We start from the raw sequence: 16,678 nt of genomic DNA on the forward strand, positions 1-16,678 counted from the left end.
CTAGTAATCAGCTGCCTCTTTGACCTTCAGTGTTGAGTATGTAAGGAAAAGAATATGTAAGAATATAAAATTTTTTTTAAATATATTTTTACTAAGACTGTAATGTGGGCCAGGCAAATTTCTAGATAGTCACATATGTTTTTGTTTTTAATTTTCATAATTGCTTTAAGGGATATACATACACACACACACACACACACACACACACACACATATATATATATATATTTTTCTCTCTCTCTGTCTGTCTCTCTCTCTTTCTTTCTCTCCCACTCTATCGCTGGTCCTTCCTAGGGCTTCAACTCAGGGTTTGGGCACTGTCCCTAAGCTATTTTACTCAAGGCTGGTGCTCTTCTACAACTTAAGCCATAGCACCAATTCCAACTTTTTTTTTTAGGGTAGGGGTTAATTAGAGATAAGAGTCTCATAGACTTTCCTGCCTGGGATGGCTGGCCTCAAATAGCAATCCGAAAATGTCAGCCTTCTGAGTAGCTAGGATTATAGGCATGAACCACCAGTGCCCAGCTCTTTCAAATTTTTTTTTTCTGGGGGTGGAGAGGGGAGGAGTTGGTCATAGCTAGCGCTCTATCACTTTGAGCCACAGTACCACTTGTGGTTTTCTGATGGTTAATTGGAGAAAAGAGTCTCACAGAGTTCCCTACCCAGACTGGCTTTGACCTGTGATCCTCAGATCTCAGCCTGGTGAGTAGCTAGGATTACAGGCGTGAGCCACCAGTGCCTTTTTTCACTTTTTTTATTTTTTTTCAGTTGGTCGTAGGGCCTGAACTTTGGGCCTGGGCGCTGTCCCTCAGCTCTTCAGCTCAAGGCTAGTGCTCTACCATTTGAGCCACAGAGTCACTTCTGGCTTTTTCTGCTTATGTGGTGCTGAGGAATCGAACCCAGGACCTCAGGCATGCAAAGCAAGCACTCTACCACTGAGCCACCTTCCCAGCCCCTTCTTTCACATTTTTTTTAAGCCATGAGAATGATAGAATTATGATGATGATAGTAAAAAGCTATTAAATAAGAACAGTAATTATTGGATGGCCTGCTGGTTACTGGAAAATGGTTATCTATCTCTAAATTAATATTAAAATTTTTAAAGAAGTATTACCTCATTTAGCAGATGACCAAATGGGGAATTAACAAGATTAAATAAGCCATCCAGGACAATAATTTAAGAGGAAAAATAGAATTTGAGAGTTCATCTGATGACAAACCAATTTGAGTATGGCCTGCATTTTAGGCTAAACCAGAAGCACCTCTGATCTTCATTTATGACTTGAGATACAAAGCTACCCTATTTAGTTATTAAGATTATTTATTAGCTAAATTAGCTTAGTTATTTATTTAGCTATTTAGTTCCAATTGGCTAAATCTGGAAACTGGAACATCTTTATGAAGCTCATTAGAAAATACATCATTTGGTCTACTGAGGCTGGGGCAATAGGATAAAACAGGATAGGGATTTCTGCTGCTGAATACAATGTACAGGTTAGATGGCAGTGGCTCTATAACCCTATGCTCTAGAACAAGTAGTATCTGTTTCTATCTGTTGATTACCAGCTCCCCCTCCCTTTGTATAAAATTTCTCCAAACTTACCATCTCCCATCTCATCAGAGAAGGGGAGGCTAAAGACAGCCTCATCAATCATCCGGTTGGGAAGGTTTGTATAGAACCTGCCGACTGTGGTCTCCAGGTTGCTCAGCTGGTTCAGCACCATCATGCTGCCCTTAATCACGGGCAAGGTTGTCCGGTCTGGCACACCGTACTTCCCAGAGTTTTGTTCAGCCAAGTCCCTCAGAAAAGCTAGCTCTTTCAGACCAGTCACTCCATCTAGAATCAAAGTCAAGGGGAAAACATGAAAGGCAAAGTGGTTATATCCATGTAGCATCTTAACATTTATTTTTATTATGGACAAGGTTAAGGTCTTGCTACCCTAGAGGTCTTTACAGGAACGATATGGACTCATATACCAGTTCCTAGAGAAGATGACAAGTCGGAGACACAGTCTTTCTTTATCTACTCAAGAGGGCAGGGGAATGCTTCAAAAGGCAAGAGGAATGGCAGTTGGGCGTGGGTGACTCAAGCCTGTAATCCTAGCTACTCAGGAAGCTGAGATCTGAGATCACAGTTCAAACCCAGCCTGGGCAAGAAAGTCTACAAGACTCTTATTTCCAATTGAGCCAGAAGCAGAGCTGTGGCTCAAGCAGCAGAGCACGAACCTTGAGCGAAAAAAGCTCAGGAACTCCACAGAGGCTCTGAGTTCAAGCCCAAATATGGGCATGTACATGTGCACATCTACACATATATACAGCAGCGGAAATGAAAAACAAAGAGTAAAGGTAGACTCATTTATAAGGATGTATTTGCCCCAAAATGTTTAATTACAAGATTTAAATTCCTTTGCTGCATTTAATATTTGAAAGCCAAACTAATGGTTTAAAAAGCCTGCATTTAATTTAAAGGAGATGTAATTTTAAGTTTTAAAGGATAAAACTTGATCATTTCATTCCTTACTTTTTCACTTATAAAACCACTTGCCAAAAATCTCATGAAACTAAATGAAAGAATTATAGATTGCATTTAGTGATGTCTCTAAACCCTGTTCATTTTAATTATAAATGCTTTCATGCTTGATACTGTTAAGATAATACTGGATTTGATTTATTTAATGTATACTTTTTACATTAGAGGGTTTTGCAAACTTTGTACAAGATTTAAGCATAGTGGGATGTATTGTTCTCCAGCATCTGTAATCTATAGTGCAATATAAATTTAATAAACTTTTTTTTAAAGTCTGCTATTGTTGGCACATAGTCAAAAGGATTAGTAACTGGTCGCATATGGGTACCACTGTAAACAAATTCAGATGATTTCAGTCATCACCGAGAATCTACCCTGCTTTTATTTCATATTCTTGAGGATTTTTACTTCAATTCTTTAGGATTTTAATAGCAAACCATTGCTTAAAAAACAAAAACCTGATGTAGCTGGGCACCACTGGCTTATACCTCTAATCCTAACTAGTCTGAGGACTGGCTGAGATCTGAGGATTACAGATCAAAGCCAACCCGGGCAAACAAACCTGGAGATTCGTATCTCCAAATAACCACCAAAAAAAGCTAGAAGTGGAGCTATGGCTCAAGTGGTAGAGCACTAGTGTTGATTTAAAAAGCTAAGGGATTGTACCTTGGCCCTGAGTTAAAGCCCTAGAAAAAAGCTAGAAGTAGAGCTATGGCTCAAGTGGTAGAGCACTAGTGTTGATTTAAAAAGCTAAGGGATTGTACCCTGGCCCTGAGTTAAAGCCTTAGAACTAGCACCAAAACAAAACAAAACAAAAATCCAAACAACAACAACAACAACAACAACAAAAACCCCACCAGATTGAGGCTTTCATGGTTTAGCTACCATTTGGAGTGCATATATTTCTAGCATCAAGAAGTCTTATCTATCAGTAGTAGCAGGACCTAACTGATAAACTTTCTTTTCCTCCTCTCCTGCAATATTACAGGAAAGCAAGAAAAAAAATACTTGGGCCAGATTAAGTCAGAATCAAATTAGTCTTCCCTTTGCTTGGCATGCAGCTAAGACATGGAGGTTAAGAGGTCTACTCCAGAATAAAACACAACACAAAAGATATGACTCACCTATGACCTGATACACACGAGAAGCTTATGGAGGTAAAATAATATAGGGTGACAACTCAGGCAATAAATACATTTCCCTTCTTCTGAATGTCTTGGCATTCTCAAAATATAAGAAACAAGACTCACTTTTGGACAAAATAGAGCAGTGAGTGGGTGGAAGGTTATCAAGTGTCGAGTATAGCTCCCTGTAGCATGAATTGTTAAGGAAGGGGTGGCATTAGGGTCAGTATAATGGTAAATTTGCTGGGTTGTCTACCACCATGCTAGAAGCCACACTGCTCAGATTCCTCCTTGCTGTGTGCTTCCAAGTTAAAGATGCCAAATGTCAAGTATTGCAAGGCTTGGGAAATGAAGCAAGGGATAGGGAGAGACAGACACAGAGGCTCCAGAATGTTCCAGCTTGTCCCACTGTTGTTTGATCTAAGTGAAATTCTATTTCTCAACCACTGGCTTGCTCATCAATAGCAAGCTTGCTCTAGATATTTTATTCAGAACACATATAGAACCAGCAGCCATGAAAAGCCAATAGCCCTTCAGAGTCTTCCACAAAAGGCCTCCTACGTGGTCTTTAAACATCAGCACTTACAGGTTTCTCTGAAATCTCCAAGTTATCAACTCTTCTTTCTGGATCTTCCCTTTTCTAATCTTCCTCCACTTTCTACTGAACTGGGCCTCCAACCCTTTCTTGTGTTCATTTGTGAGCTAGTGTCTCACTTCCTGCCCAGGCTTGATGCTGGACCCATGATCCTCCTATAGTATACAGTTAGGAAGTCAGGAATATACCCTCTTACCCAGCTTCTTCTATTGAGAAGAGATCCTATGATCTCTTCTTTCCTGGGATGGCCTGGAACCATGATACCTGCCTCCAACCCCTGCCATCTGCTTTCCATGTAGCTAAGATGATAGGAACAATTATTGGTTAGAAAGGAATCGACTTTTTTGCTTGAGCTGACCTCAAATGGCAATACTCTCAATCTTAGCTATCCATATAGCTAGGATTACAGGCATGAGTCACTGTGACTGGCAATAAATTCTTTCTTCTCAGATTCTCACAGTAGTTAAACCCTGATAGAGCCGGTAAAGGAATGTGTCTGCTTTGGCGAATGGCACTGAGCCATTCTTTTATTTTTGGTTGGTTGTGAACTTTTTTTTTGTCGGGTTTGAACTCTGGGCCTGGGCACTGTCCCTCAGCTCTTTAGCTCAAGGCGAGTGCTCTACCACTGAGCCACAATGCCACTTCTGGTTTTCTGGTGGTTTACTAGAGATAAGAGTCTCACGGACTTTCCTGCCCGGGCTGGCTTTGAACCGTGATCCTCAGATCTCAGCTTCCTGAGTAACTAAGATTACAGGTGTGAGCCACCAGCGCCCGGCTCAGCACTGAGCCATTCTGAGACGGGAAGAAAGGAAAGAGAGAAAATTGGCAGTGCAGATATGTTTAGTGAAAAAGAGAAAAAGATGAACTAACCAGAAGTTGTGTGTGTGTGTGTGTGTGTGTGTGTGTGTGTGTGTGTGTGTGTGTGTGTGTGTGTGTGTGTGTGTGTGTGTGTGTGTGTGTGTGTGCGCGCGCCAGTCCTGGGGCTTGAACTCAGGGCCTACGCCCTGTCCCTGATCGTTTGTGCTAAAAAGCCACTTCTAGCTTTTTGGTGGTTAATTGGAGATGAGAGTCTTACATACTTTCCTGGCTGTGCTGGCTTTGAACTATGATCCTTAGATGTCAGCCTCCTGAGTTGCTAGGATTATAGGCATGAACCACTGGCACCCAGTATAACTAGAGTTTTTAAAGTGTGGAATTATCAGGACTCTGGAAATGTGGGAGGGTTTAGCACCATGACGGATGGATGAAGCAAGGAGGCTTTATATCTGTCACACACGAGAGCTGATCTTTGGTCTTCTCACTCCTCTACTGCATTTAATTCATTTGCCTCATCCATCAAGCCTTCCTCACTGGTTAGTGAGGAAGACAAGGACGCTCTTGTATGTGCTTGAGATTGCAGGTGCTCATGGGATTTTACATTCCTACTTTCTTTCCTGTCATGAGTAAAAGATGTTAAACCATGGGAAAAGAAGACAACCACAGATGACCCTCAGAATATGTGCCCAGGCACAAAGAGTGCATTTCCGCCCCCCCCCCCCCATTCCAGCTGTGCTCTGTCCCCATGCTGAGGGCTCAGAGTACATTCCTGTGAAGCTCACATTCCTGGACCAAGTGGAGGCACAGGGAAGAGAGGGCACTATGTGAGTATCCCACTGCAGCACAGGGAAAGGAGGCAGGGCAGTTGGGGGTGCAGTGGTAAATGAGCACTCTAGCTAAATTTTCTGTGACAAGAAACTACAATATCTTCCACTACTCCTTTTAGGCTTTGTGAACCCATTTGCCAGGTTCTGGCATATCACATCATATTTTGTTTATTTGTGTTGATAACATTCCTATGTAGCAGATTTTATTATTTTTATTTCATAGGTAAAATTGAAGCTAAAAGTCAGTGTGATGGTGCATGCCTATAATCCCAGCACTTGGGAAGCTGATGTAGGAGGATTATGAGTTTGAGGCTAGTCTGGGTGACGTAAGTTCTAGTAGGGTAGCCTGAACTACATGCTAAGAACCTGTCTCAAAAAGGAAAGATAAAATGAGAGAGCGAGAGAGAGAGAGAGACAGACAGAGAGACAGAGAGACAGAGACAGAGAGACAGAGAGAGAAAGATGGAGGGAGGGAGGGAGGGAGGCTTAAGTAACTTGCCTGCCAGTAGTAAATGCACACTACAAGTACAGAGGATGGACCAACAGAGCCTGGCCTCCTTCAGATATGGTCTTTAAGAAACAGATGAATCATTTTTCTGAAAACATAGATGTGTGGACCCCTTCTGAATAGGGTCTGAAAAAGAAATTTGAGGACAGTGCCTAGGAATTTGCATTTCAGCAGCATTCCCCCAATAACTCTTAGCCTATTAAAATGAAACCACTGTCCCTAAAGCCACATGGTTCTGCATGGAAATTTGGAAGTGTGGAGAGAAATAGAAGACTGTAGGATTAAGACTTGGCCTCTGAAACATGGATGCTGGCTGTCTTGATCAGTGAGAGGCCTAAGGAAGAAGATGGTGAGGAAGACAAACCACGCATGAGCAAGAAGAGAAACAGCACATAGCTCACAGGTGCAGACACTAGAAGATGGTGGGGAAAAAATGGGGTATCTCCTCAAATTTGGCAATTTGCTAAATTCTTTCAACACACTAATAGTAAGCAACCACACAATCGTTTTATCAAAAACCTAACAAGCATCAAGTGCTGGTCCAAATATTTTAAGGATGAGCTTGCAAAGCATAGGGTTTTGTTTTCTTCTTTTAAAAATTTTTTTTCTCTGTTTTTTGAGACAGGTTCTTAAAAGAGCACAGGCTGGCCTCAAACTTGCTACCCCTTTAACTCAGGTTTTTCAATGCTTCCCCAGTGGGCACCAGCACACTCAGCAAAGTCAGTCACTTTTATCTGCATTTGAATGCTAAGGAGGCTGGTGTTGATGCTGTGGGACAACATGGTGACAGAAAACAAGCACTTGTCTTCTGCCCCTGAATTCCACAAGGGGAGTAACTTAGCCCCTTAGTGTGAGAATCTCAGATAACCTTGAATAATAAGGAAACTGGGGGTTGTGGGGACAGGCAGCCATACAAAATCCTCCGGAGGATATAGAAATGGAGATTTAGGAAAAATGAGAGATGCTGAATGGAGCGTGCTGACCTGCTTTAATACCAGCATTAGGTAGAGAAGGAGCTGTTTGGTGGCTTATTTCAACAGCCTTTATCAAAGAATGCTGTCATTGAATCTCTCTCTCTCTCTCTCTCTCTCTCTCTCTCTCTCTCTCTCTCTCCCTCCCCCCCCACAGCATCTGTTTAGAGAGAACTTTCATCTGAAAGAAAAATCTGGAAACACTGCCTACCGTTCATGAGGGCATAGGTGAGAATCATTACGGAGTTGTTCAGAAAGCTATTTTCTTCATTGATGACACGAAGAGTTGCCTTTTTATCTTCTTCGGAAGAGTCCTTTGATGTAATCCCAGCTGACAGGTAAATGATGACCATGTCTGTATCTAAACAAAAACATACAAATTGAGGTTATACTTGGATTCTGGCTGGAGGCAGCTGTGTAGTTTCTTTTGGGTTCTCTTGGATCCCCCTCCCCCACCACCATGACCCTGTGAGCACAAGGGTCCTTCCTGTCCACATGATTTGTTGTCTTTCATCTTCCTGCCTCTGCCTCTCTGGCATCCTGCCCTATCTGGACCACTAGGCCTCAACCCAGGTAGGGATGCTGAGGGTGCATATACTATATAAAGGAATATGATTTCCTTCAAGCTCTCATGGCTGTGTGAAGTAATGCTAGACCCATTTGGACTTCCTCCGCCGCCTTCTGAGATAGAAGATTCAGAGGATGAATTGCCTTTTATCAGTGACTCAAGGCCAGCAGCACAAGCCACACTTTTAGGGGAGGGTGGAAGACTTGAGAATGGAGATTCTTCCATTGGCTCTTCAGATATGTAAGGTTATTTTCCCTATACAATGTCCAGGTACGTTTTTATTCTGAACATGCATCAATGCGGTAGAAATTGCAAAAACATGGACATGGGAGCCTGTGCTCAAAATTCAGCTCTGTAATTTCCATACAGTGTAGGGCATTTAGACACCTCTCTACATGTCTATTTTCTTGTCCATAAAATGGTATAATGATAAGGTAGACCTCCCAGGGTTAGGTGTGAGGTCTGGCTGGGTCATTTACAAGCAAGAGGATTCTAGCATGAGAGAATTAAAAGAGAAAGAAACTTCACTAACTGCAACTCCCTCCAACCCACCCCACTCACACACCTACTATTACTCTGCAGAAATCTATGATTTGAGATTAAAATTCTCCAAATCAGGGTAATGAGCAGAGAAATGGAGGCAATTTTAGCTCAAAGAGAATAATTTCTGTCCAGAGGACTGACTCAAAAGGGGCAGACAAACTTCCTCCTGCTGCAGATAACGAATGGAGGCTGGACAGCCACTTTACTAAAGCAGGGAAGGAAGAGAACTGGACTTTTACCTTTCTTTCTAATCTGAGGTTCTCAGAGTAAACAGATACTTTTAAGACATCCTGCATGGAAGCTTATCCTTTTATGGAAAAGTAAACATTTGTGTGTTATTTCCACAGGTTCCTATGGCAGTCATCTGATTAAGGTTTCTTCACGGTGAGCATGGCGAGCACTCTATGAAGCCCTCTTCCTGCTCTACCCATCCTTGGGTCACTGCTTCCCTCTGAGGGTGGGCTGGACTCAGTGACCGCTTAGAGAACACACTGTATCCAAGAGGGTGAGGTGTAGAGCCCAAGGTTAGGTGACAAAGAAAGTTATAAGAAGACACCAGCTTCTGCTATGGCACTGTCTCACTCTGCGATCCGTCCTAAGAATAAGTGAGCAACAAGGCCCTCAGATTTGACCATCCTGCAGGTAGTGAGTGACTTTGGAAGCTTATTCTTTTCCAATTGAACTCTGACATGATGGTAACAGTTATTAAACTAGGCAGTCATATTAAAGACCTTGAACCAGAGGCACCCAGTGATGGCGTGCCTAGATTCCTGTCATACAGACCATCAAACAATAAAAGTTTATAGTTTAAGTCATTCAGTACTGGGGTAATTTGTTACACAGCCAATCATAACAACTAGAGTTGCCCTTAAAGTTATCCCACCAATGAAGACACAAGGCTAGAATTTCCTTGGGCTTACAAATTTCTACTTTAGATTCTGAAGTATTCCTTATTATGTAGAATTGTATAATTAAGGTTAATATTCTCAGGTCTAGACAATTGAACTAAGTTAAAAATTTGACTGAAAAATTGGATTTAAAGTTCCCTTATTTATTACTAGCATGGGATATAGAAGCAAGGCTTAAACTCAATTTTTTTATGGGAGGAGGGCTGGTATCAGGGTTTGAAATCAGGGCCTTAGCTGGGTATTGGTGGTAGTTCATGCCTATAAATCCTAGTGACTGAAGAGTCTGAGATTTGAGGATCATAATTTAAAGCCAGTCCCAGCAGGAAAGTCTGTGAGACTCTTATCTCCTATTAACCACCAGAAAATCCAAAGTGGTGCTGTGGCTCAAAGTGGTAGAGGACTAGGCTTGAGCAAAAGAGCTCGGGGATAATGCTAGGCCCTGAATTCAAGCCTCAGGACCAGCCAAAACAACCATCCAAACAAAAAGAAATCAGAGTCTTGAGTTTGTTTGGCTTATGTTTGGTTTGCACTATACTACTTGAGCCATACCGCCATAGACTTTGGCTTTGAACTTCGACCCTCCAGATTTCAACTTCCTGAGTAACTAGGTTTACAGGTATGAGCCACCACAGCCAGCTTTCAGGGATATTTTTCACGACAGAATAGGCTGTTACCCAAAGCTACTTTTAGGACACAGGGATATAATTAGAGAATGAGAAGTCTGTGGCCCTCAGGGTCCTCTAGCACTCAAGTACATTTTCTTTCCATCCAAAAATAATAAGACACAGCCTCACTAGCTCTGCCCAGACGCAGACTCCATTATTACTTAATCGTCAAGCAAAACAGAGTTATTTTTCCATTCACAATAATCAAGTCCATCAAATCCAATCTGCTTTTTATTATCTTACTTATCAGAATATTCTCCTCCTTGTCACTCAAATCCTTCTAACTAGTAATGTTAAGGATGATTATAGGGATTTGGGGAAATGACATAGCATAGGATTTGTGGAAATGACATAGCATGGAACCAGAAGAAAATACAACAGACTACTGGGGGAGGGAAGGTTGCTAAGTCACAAGCATGTCTTGGAGTCAATATAGCAGGGAGAAAGCAATTAAAATTTGAGCCTAGCCTGTGCAACAACCCTTAATATAACCAGCTTACTCCTTCTGCTATAAAATGATCCTTCAGCCACCCCTACCCTTACTCCCCTCCCCCTGGCCCCCCCCCAAAAAAAAACTCAGAAGAAAAAAAACCTAAAAGTGTAAATAATATCATTGTGGACCTACCACAGCATTAAGAAAGAGCTTCCCTTGCAATGATGTAAGGAGTGATAACATTCAAGATGCAGTGCACTCATAAACTGCTGTGTTGAACTGAAATCCTTTTGTGTAACTACTTAAAGGTAATTTTTAAAAGTGAAAAAATAAATAAAAGAAAATGCATATACACAAACAAAGAGTTTGCACTGCATAAGATTTTTAGATGTTCTCCTTGGTACAAATCAGTTTATGCAGAACTACATATACTACAATAATTTATGTCATGTAGCTTCTGTTTCTCTGGCCACTACTGTGGGCAGATGCTTCACAATTAAGAGCAGGCCAATCCTTACAACAATCCCATAGGACAAGTATTACTCATTAAAGTACCTTTATCCCCAGGTCCCTTAAAGATGCACCAGACCAACAGTAGGATTCTACCTGACTGTCCATGGAGTGAACACAAGTAGTGATGCACAGTGTGAACTAGAAAAAAAATATATTCATTCATCCCCACGTGGCCCTTGCTAAGCCTACTGGTGGCCTTTAGTCATCATGGGGCTTGAGTAAAAAGCCTGGGAAATCCACCCTACCTTGACTGGAGCAAGAAGTCTTAGAGGAAATAGAATAATAGTTACAGCTAATGTTACCAAAAACTCATGATGGAAACTGGGTCTAGTTATTAACTGCCAGCTTACAGATGAGACCTGAAGAAGTCAAATAATTGCTGAAGATAACAAGATTAGAAAGTTTCAGAGTAGAATATTGGTTGAAATTCAAAAGCCACATTCTTAAGCACTAAGGCTCTAATGCTTGAAAACAGTCTAAAACTTCTCCTAAATGAAGAGGACAATGCAAATCCTGGAATCATTTCTTTATATAAACAAATTTGGCTTCCTTTTTTTCTTTGAACTGTCACTATAAGCTATAAACTGGAGGATGGTGAGCTAAACCTTAAAAACATCTTACTTGGCCTAAAAAAAAGAGGCTTCTCTCGAATATTTTAGAACCTGTGCCATTAAAAATTGTCAAAGTCTTTGATGGTTGGTCATTTTGCCATGTTTTTGCTTGCCAACATAAACAAAACAAATACCAAACACCCCAGAGGAGATATGTCTCCTATCAGTCCAAGCTCCTGCTTCTACGAGTTACAGGAAAGTATGAGAAAAGAGGTTTAATAAGGCCTCTGTTCATAGTTTTAAAGCTGTAATAAATGCCAACAATTGGACATCAATTGAATTTCCATTAAAAAGTCCAGATTTCTGGCTTGAGCCAGAAGATGAAGCAACCCTGGGCAGGCACTCTTGTGATGGAAGAGCAGTCGCCCCTGTGGTGGAATGCACACCCTTCTAGCTAACTATGCTCTTGAAATGGTCCTCATGATGGAATCTCCACTTGCTTGCCCACATTCACTGTCCGACTACCATAGGCATCTGGGCATCTGGGTTTTCAAGTGTTAATCTAACATTTCTTTCCATTCTTTAAATTGTACAGTAATCAAACTCAGTACTAATGATGGTTCAAAACGGAAGTATCAAGTAGAAAGAACATTTTCAGTGACTGACATTGACAAATTGAGTCAATTTGCCACCAATCCTATGGGTCCAGCAATTGAACTGAATTGTAGGCAGGTAATACCCTCACCAGGTAATACTGGTTCATGGATAGCTGGTACTTGACAATACCAGCAGGGAAAACTTAAGATGGTTCACAGGATCCATAGGCTATGCATCGTATTGTTTGCTTGGGCATGCACTATGCGTTGTATAGTTGCTTCGAACCAATGGAATATAGCAATGGTGATGGGTTTTCACTCCATTGTGCCATGTATTGGCAGAGAAGGACAAATTATGTTCCCCAAGTCTGATACACTACATACAAGACACATTACATACAAGACACACTACATACAAGACAAAAGGTACAGAAATGAAAAACAGAGACAAAAGGGGAAAAACAGAAGAAATTAAAGAAAAACACACACAAAAGCTCCTCTGATTTGAAGTGTAAGGAAAAGCACAGAAATGGCAGGAGAAAGGGTGAACTAATTCAGCAGCAATACTCACTACACACTATGTGGCAAATTAACTATATAATTTGTCAAGGGAGGAGCTGGGAGGGAAAAGTAGGAGAAAACGAGGGAAGAGGGGACACTGTTCAACAAGAAATGTACTCAATACTTGACTTATATAACTGCAACCCCTCTGTACATTACCTTTACAAAAAAACCCCAACATTGCAATATAGCTTGTTTCATTCACTCACACAAACAGAAACACACACACACACATACACACACACACTAAAATACAACACAGAATGTGCCCTAGTAACGTTTATCATTGGAAAATAAATTTAAATAATAAATGTCCCACTAAATTGACTTTGAATTGATCACAAGAGAAAATACCTTGATAAAATTTAAAAAAAATTAAAAGAACTGATCTGGTCTAATCAGAATCAGATGAGTATATTAAAAGAAAGCCCCAGTCTTTCCTGAAGCCAGGGACTTGAACAGAAGACATGTGCCCCTACTGGGCTCAAGGAAGCAAACAAACATGAGGTTTATAGTTGCCAGGAAACAGACCCTGCCGGTGAGCAGGTGAGCTCAGACAAGGACTGGGAGCCTCAGTTCCATAGCCCTGTCTGACTGTGAGTTTCCAGCCTTGTAAATCTCTAGACAGGAGACTCAGGTAACCTGTAGTGACCCAGAGAAGCTGGGAGATAATGAATGTATGTTATTTCAATCCCATAGGCTATCTATTATTAATTACCATAATAATAGTGACTTCTGTCACTTAGAGTGCTTATCACGTCAGACACTATGCTTTGCTTTGTCAGCGCTGTTTTGCTTTAAATTCAGATACTCAAGAGAACTTGAAAATGTATTCCTCACACTATCTCAGGAAGATACATTACCTGGTGTGCTGGTGCATAATCCTAGCACTTGGGAGGCTGAGGAAGGAGGCCCACAAGGCTAGTGTAAGGTTACATTGCAAGACCATGTCTCAAAAAATAAAAATAAAAATAAAGAAAAAAAAAGTCCACTCATGTTTTCCAAAAAAATAAAAAGGAAGAAAAGCTACAGATTTTCAAATATTAAAGGGAAAACCAAACGTTCTTTTTAGTAACTTCAAAGCAGAGTCCCATTTCAAATATCCTTTCTTTTCCTTTAGCATGAATCCTAATTCCAGATTTTCCTTACTACATGGAAATTAAATTAGAGTCCCTTTGTACATGTAAAGGGCCATGCTCATCTAAATGACAGCTGGTTAGAAGAGGGAAGAATCAAGGGAAGAATACATGTGTACATGCGCACAGGCAAGGACCAGCCCCAAGTCCAAGAGAAAGGCTGACAAGCAACAATGGAAAGCATGTGGGTGGACTCTTGGGAAACAAGCGGGGAATGTGTTCTTAATAAAGGAGCCAGGAGAAGAGGCTCTAGGAGTCAAGAGATAATGTACAGACAGATGATCTCTGACTGGAAAATATCTAGTGAGAGCTCAGTATTAGATGAGCATAAAGATAATTCATGAAAGATGTTTCCATGTCAATTTAAAATATGAGCTCTAAAAACAGCGCTAAACATTCATAACACCATCCTATTGCCATTTCTATCAATTATGGCCAATAGTCCTTGGAGAGAATGTACCTACTTGCTTGGAATCTTGTGTTATTGTTTGTGTTTCGGATTAACTGAAATGCCTTTTGAAATCCTACTGCATGCTGAGTAGGGTTGTCTGAAGACTTGACACTGCTAACGAACGTGGACATCTTCCTTTTGGTCTCACTGGTGGCAGGAGACAGGAAGGTCTTATAGCACTGGTCTAGTGAGCAAGTCCGGACGGTGTCTGCTACAGTCAACACAGAAATCTGGAGGAAAAGGCAAAAAAAAAATTTTTTTAAGCGTTATCCAACAATTTAAAAGATTCAAACAAAAATTCAGAAATTAAGGGCCTGTAGAACTATAGTCATAAGTCTATCAAATTTGAAATGAGTAAGACAGAGGGAGCAAAAAGTTTTATTTTTGTCTCCAAATGAAGAAAGCTACAAGCTGGGTACCAGTGGCTCCTGCCTGGAATCCTAGCTATTCAGGAGGCTGAGATCTGAAGGATTGTGGTACAAAGCTGTCCCAGGCAAAAAAGTCTGTGAGAAATCTCCAATTGAGTCTCCCCCTCCTCCTGCTCCCCACAAAAGCTGGAAGTGGAGCTGTGGCTCAAATGGTACAGTGCTAGTCTTGAGCAAAAGAGCTCTCAGGGACAATACCCAGGCCCTGAGTTCAAATCCCTCAGCTGGCACAAAATAAAAACAAAAAACCAATAAAACTATAAAACACTTATGCTGAGAAAAACATGGGTTTTTCAAACTGGAGGTGGGGATTGAGTATAGAGGAGTTGACTTTTTTGGGTTCTTTGTTTTGTTTTTGCTGGTCCTGGGTCTTGAATTCAGGACCTCAATCTCTGAGCTTTTGTGCTCAAGGCTAGCTCTCAACTACTTGACCTGCAGCTTCACTTGTGGCTTTTTGGTGGTTAATTGGAGATAAGAGTGTCTTAGACTTTCCTGCCTAGGCTGGCAATGAACTATCATCCTCAGATCTTAGCCTCTTGAATAGCTAAGATTACAGATGTGAGCTACCTGTACCCAGCTGGATGAGTTAGTTTTGTAGATGGAAAAGTCCACAGGCAATAGATTATCATTAACTGTACACATGCCTGTCCAGGTCAGCCCACACCCAGCACCCAAATCCCCACAGCTTTGTCCTCCATAGCTTCCAATATGAAAGTCCTTGCTAAATAAAAACACTAACAGGAAGTATTAATGAGATAGCTTATGGTGGTGATGGGGTTATGAAAGAGATTTTTGGATTGGCAGTTGTTTTCCCAAATATTAGAATGAAAATGAAATTACTTTTTCTCCCAATTTTAAGGTTGGATTAAGAAAAGATACAAGATAAGTGCAATGGTGTAGCTGAGGCAGAGGGACTTACTGTAAATTTAAGACTAGCTTGAGTCACACCTTGAGCTGAAGGCCAGCTTGATATACATAGAGAGACCTTGTCTAATAAAATGCGTGTGCATTGTGTGTATCTGTGTGTGTGTGTGCATATGAGATGGAGCTATGCCCAGAGAGATACATTGTTAGAAGATTTCGCACTTGCATAAACAACATACATCCTGTCATACCCTACGTAAATAGTATACTCAACTTATACAGCCTTATATGGTATGGTTTACTATATTTAATAATTTTATTGGGTTACCAGTATATATGTGGGACATGATTGACTGAGATTTAGCACTATGAGGCTCATGACTGTAAGTCATAAAACAATGAAGTAACTTTAAAAAGGCATTCAAGGAGGACCAATGGCATAGGGGTCACTAGCACAATGTTACCTTATCATGTTCATCGATGGCACTGAGGATGACCTGAGCAGCATCCTTGGCGATCTGGAGCTGGGTGTCTGTGACTGAAGCACCATGGTCCAGGATCACGACTATGTGTTTAGACTGTGGCCGAACGGTAGAAACATAGATGGGTCTAGAGGGAGGAGAAACTCTATGAGGTCAGTTATAAAGGCCTTAATTAATCCAGCTGTGATGTGTGAGCGTAGTAGTGTCCATATATTCTTCTGGGGAGGGCCCAAGGATGGATAGAGATCAGGACTGAAGGAGAAACTGAATGAGTGCATCACAAACATCTCAAGACAGCAACATGCACTTGTAGAATAACGACTGGGAATTTCTGACTAGAGGGGCATTTTCAAGTGTGCTTCTTCAGCATACTCCAGAGTTATATGTCACCTAGTCTTATGTATGCTGATGTAAGAAATGAGGTGGTCATCCCTTAGGCTGTAGAGACTGGCAAACAGGGAGAGGAAAATCCACTTAACCCTTCCTCACTCTCTCCCCCGTATCTACACCTTCCTTTTACAACCCCTCCCCCTTCCGAAGAGAAAAAAAACCCAAAGCAAAAACAAACACCACCTTCAACAATAATAATAACATCTAAAACTATGTGTCCATTT

At 41.2% G+C, this 16,678-nt stretch overlaps 1 protein-coding gene across 1 annotated transcript in view; it reads right to left on the bottom strand.

The window, feature by feature from the left end:
- Cachd1 (cache domain containing 1) overlaps window positions 1–16,678 on the bottom strand; it is a 226,216-nt gene that overhangs the window by 49,302 nt on the left and 160,236 nt on the right. Inside the window, exons 6-9 of the mRNA XM_042685056.1 lie at window positions 16,047–16,191; window positions 14,307–14,523; window positions 7,580–7,729; window positions 1,604–1,837 (exon numbers count right to left, since the gene is read on the bottom strand). Coding sequence (XP_042540990.1) covers window positions 1,604–1,837; window positions 7,580–7,729; window positions 14,307–14,523; window positions 16,047–16,191 — 746 coding nt within the window. The remainder of the gene's footprint in view (window positions 1–1,603; window positions 1,838–7,579; window positions 7,730–14,306; window positions 14,524–16,046; window positions 16,192–16,678) is intronic.

This window comes from Dipodomys spectabilis, unplaced genomic scaffold (assembly GCF_019054845.1).
Source record: "Dipodomys spectabilis isolate Male_0828 unplaced genomic scaffold, ASM1905484v1 ptg000002l, whole genome shotgun sequence".
In the NCBI taxonomy this organism is placed as follows: domain Eukaryota; kingdom Metazoa; phylum Chordata; class Mammalia; order Rodentia; family Heteromyidae; genus Dipodomys; species Dipodomys spectabilis.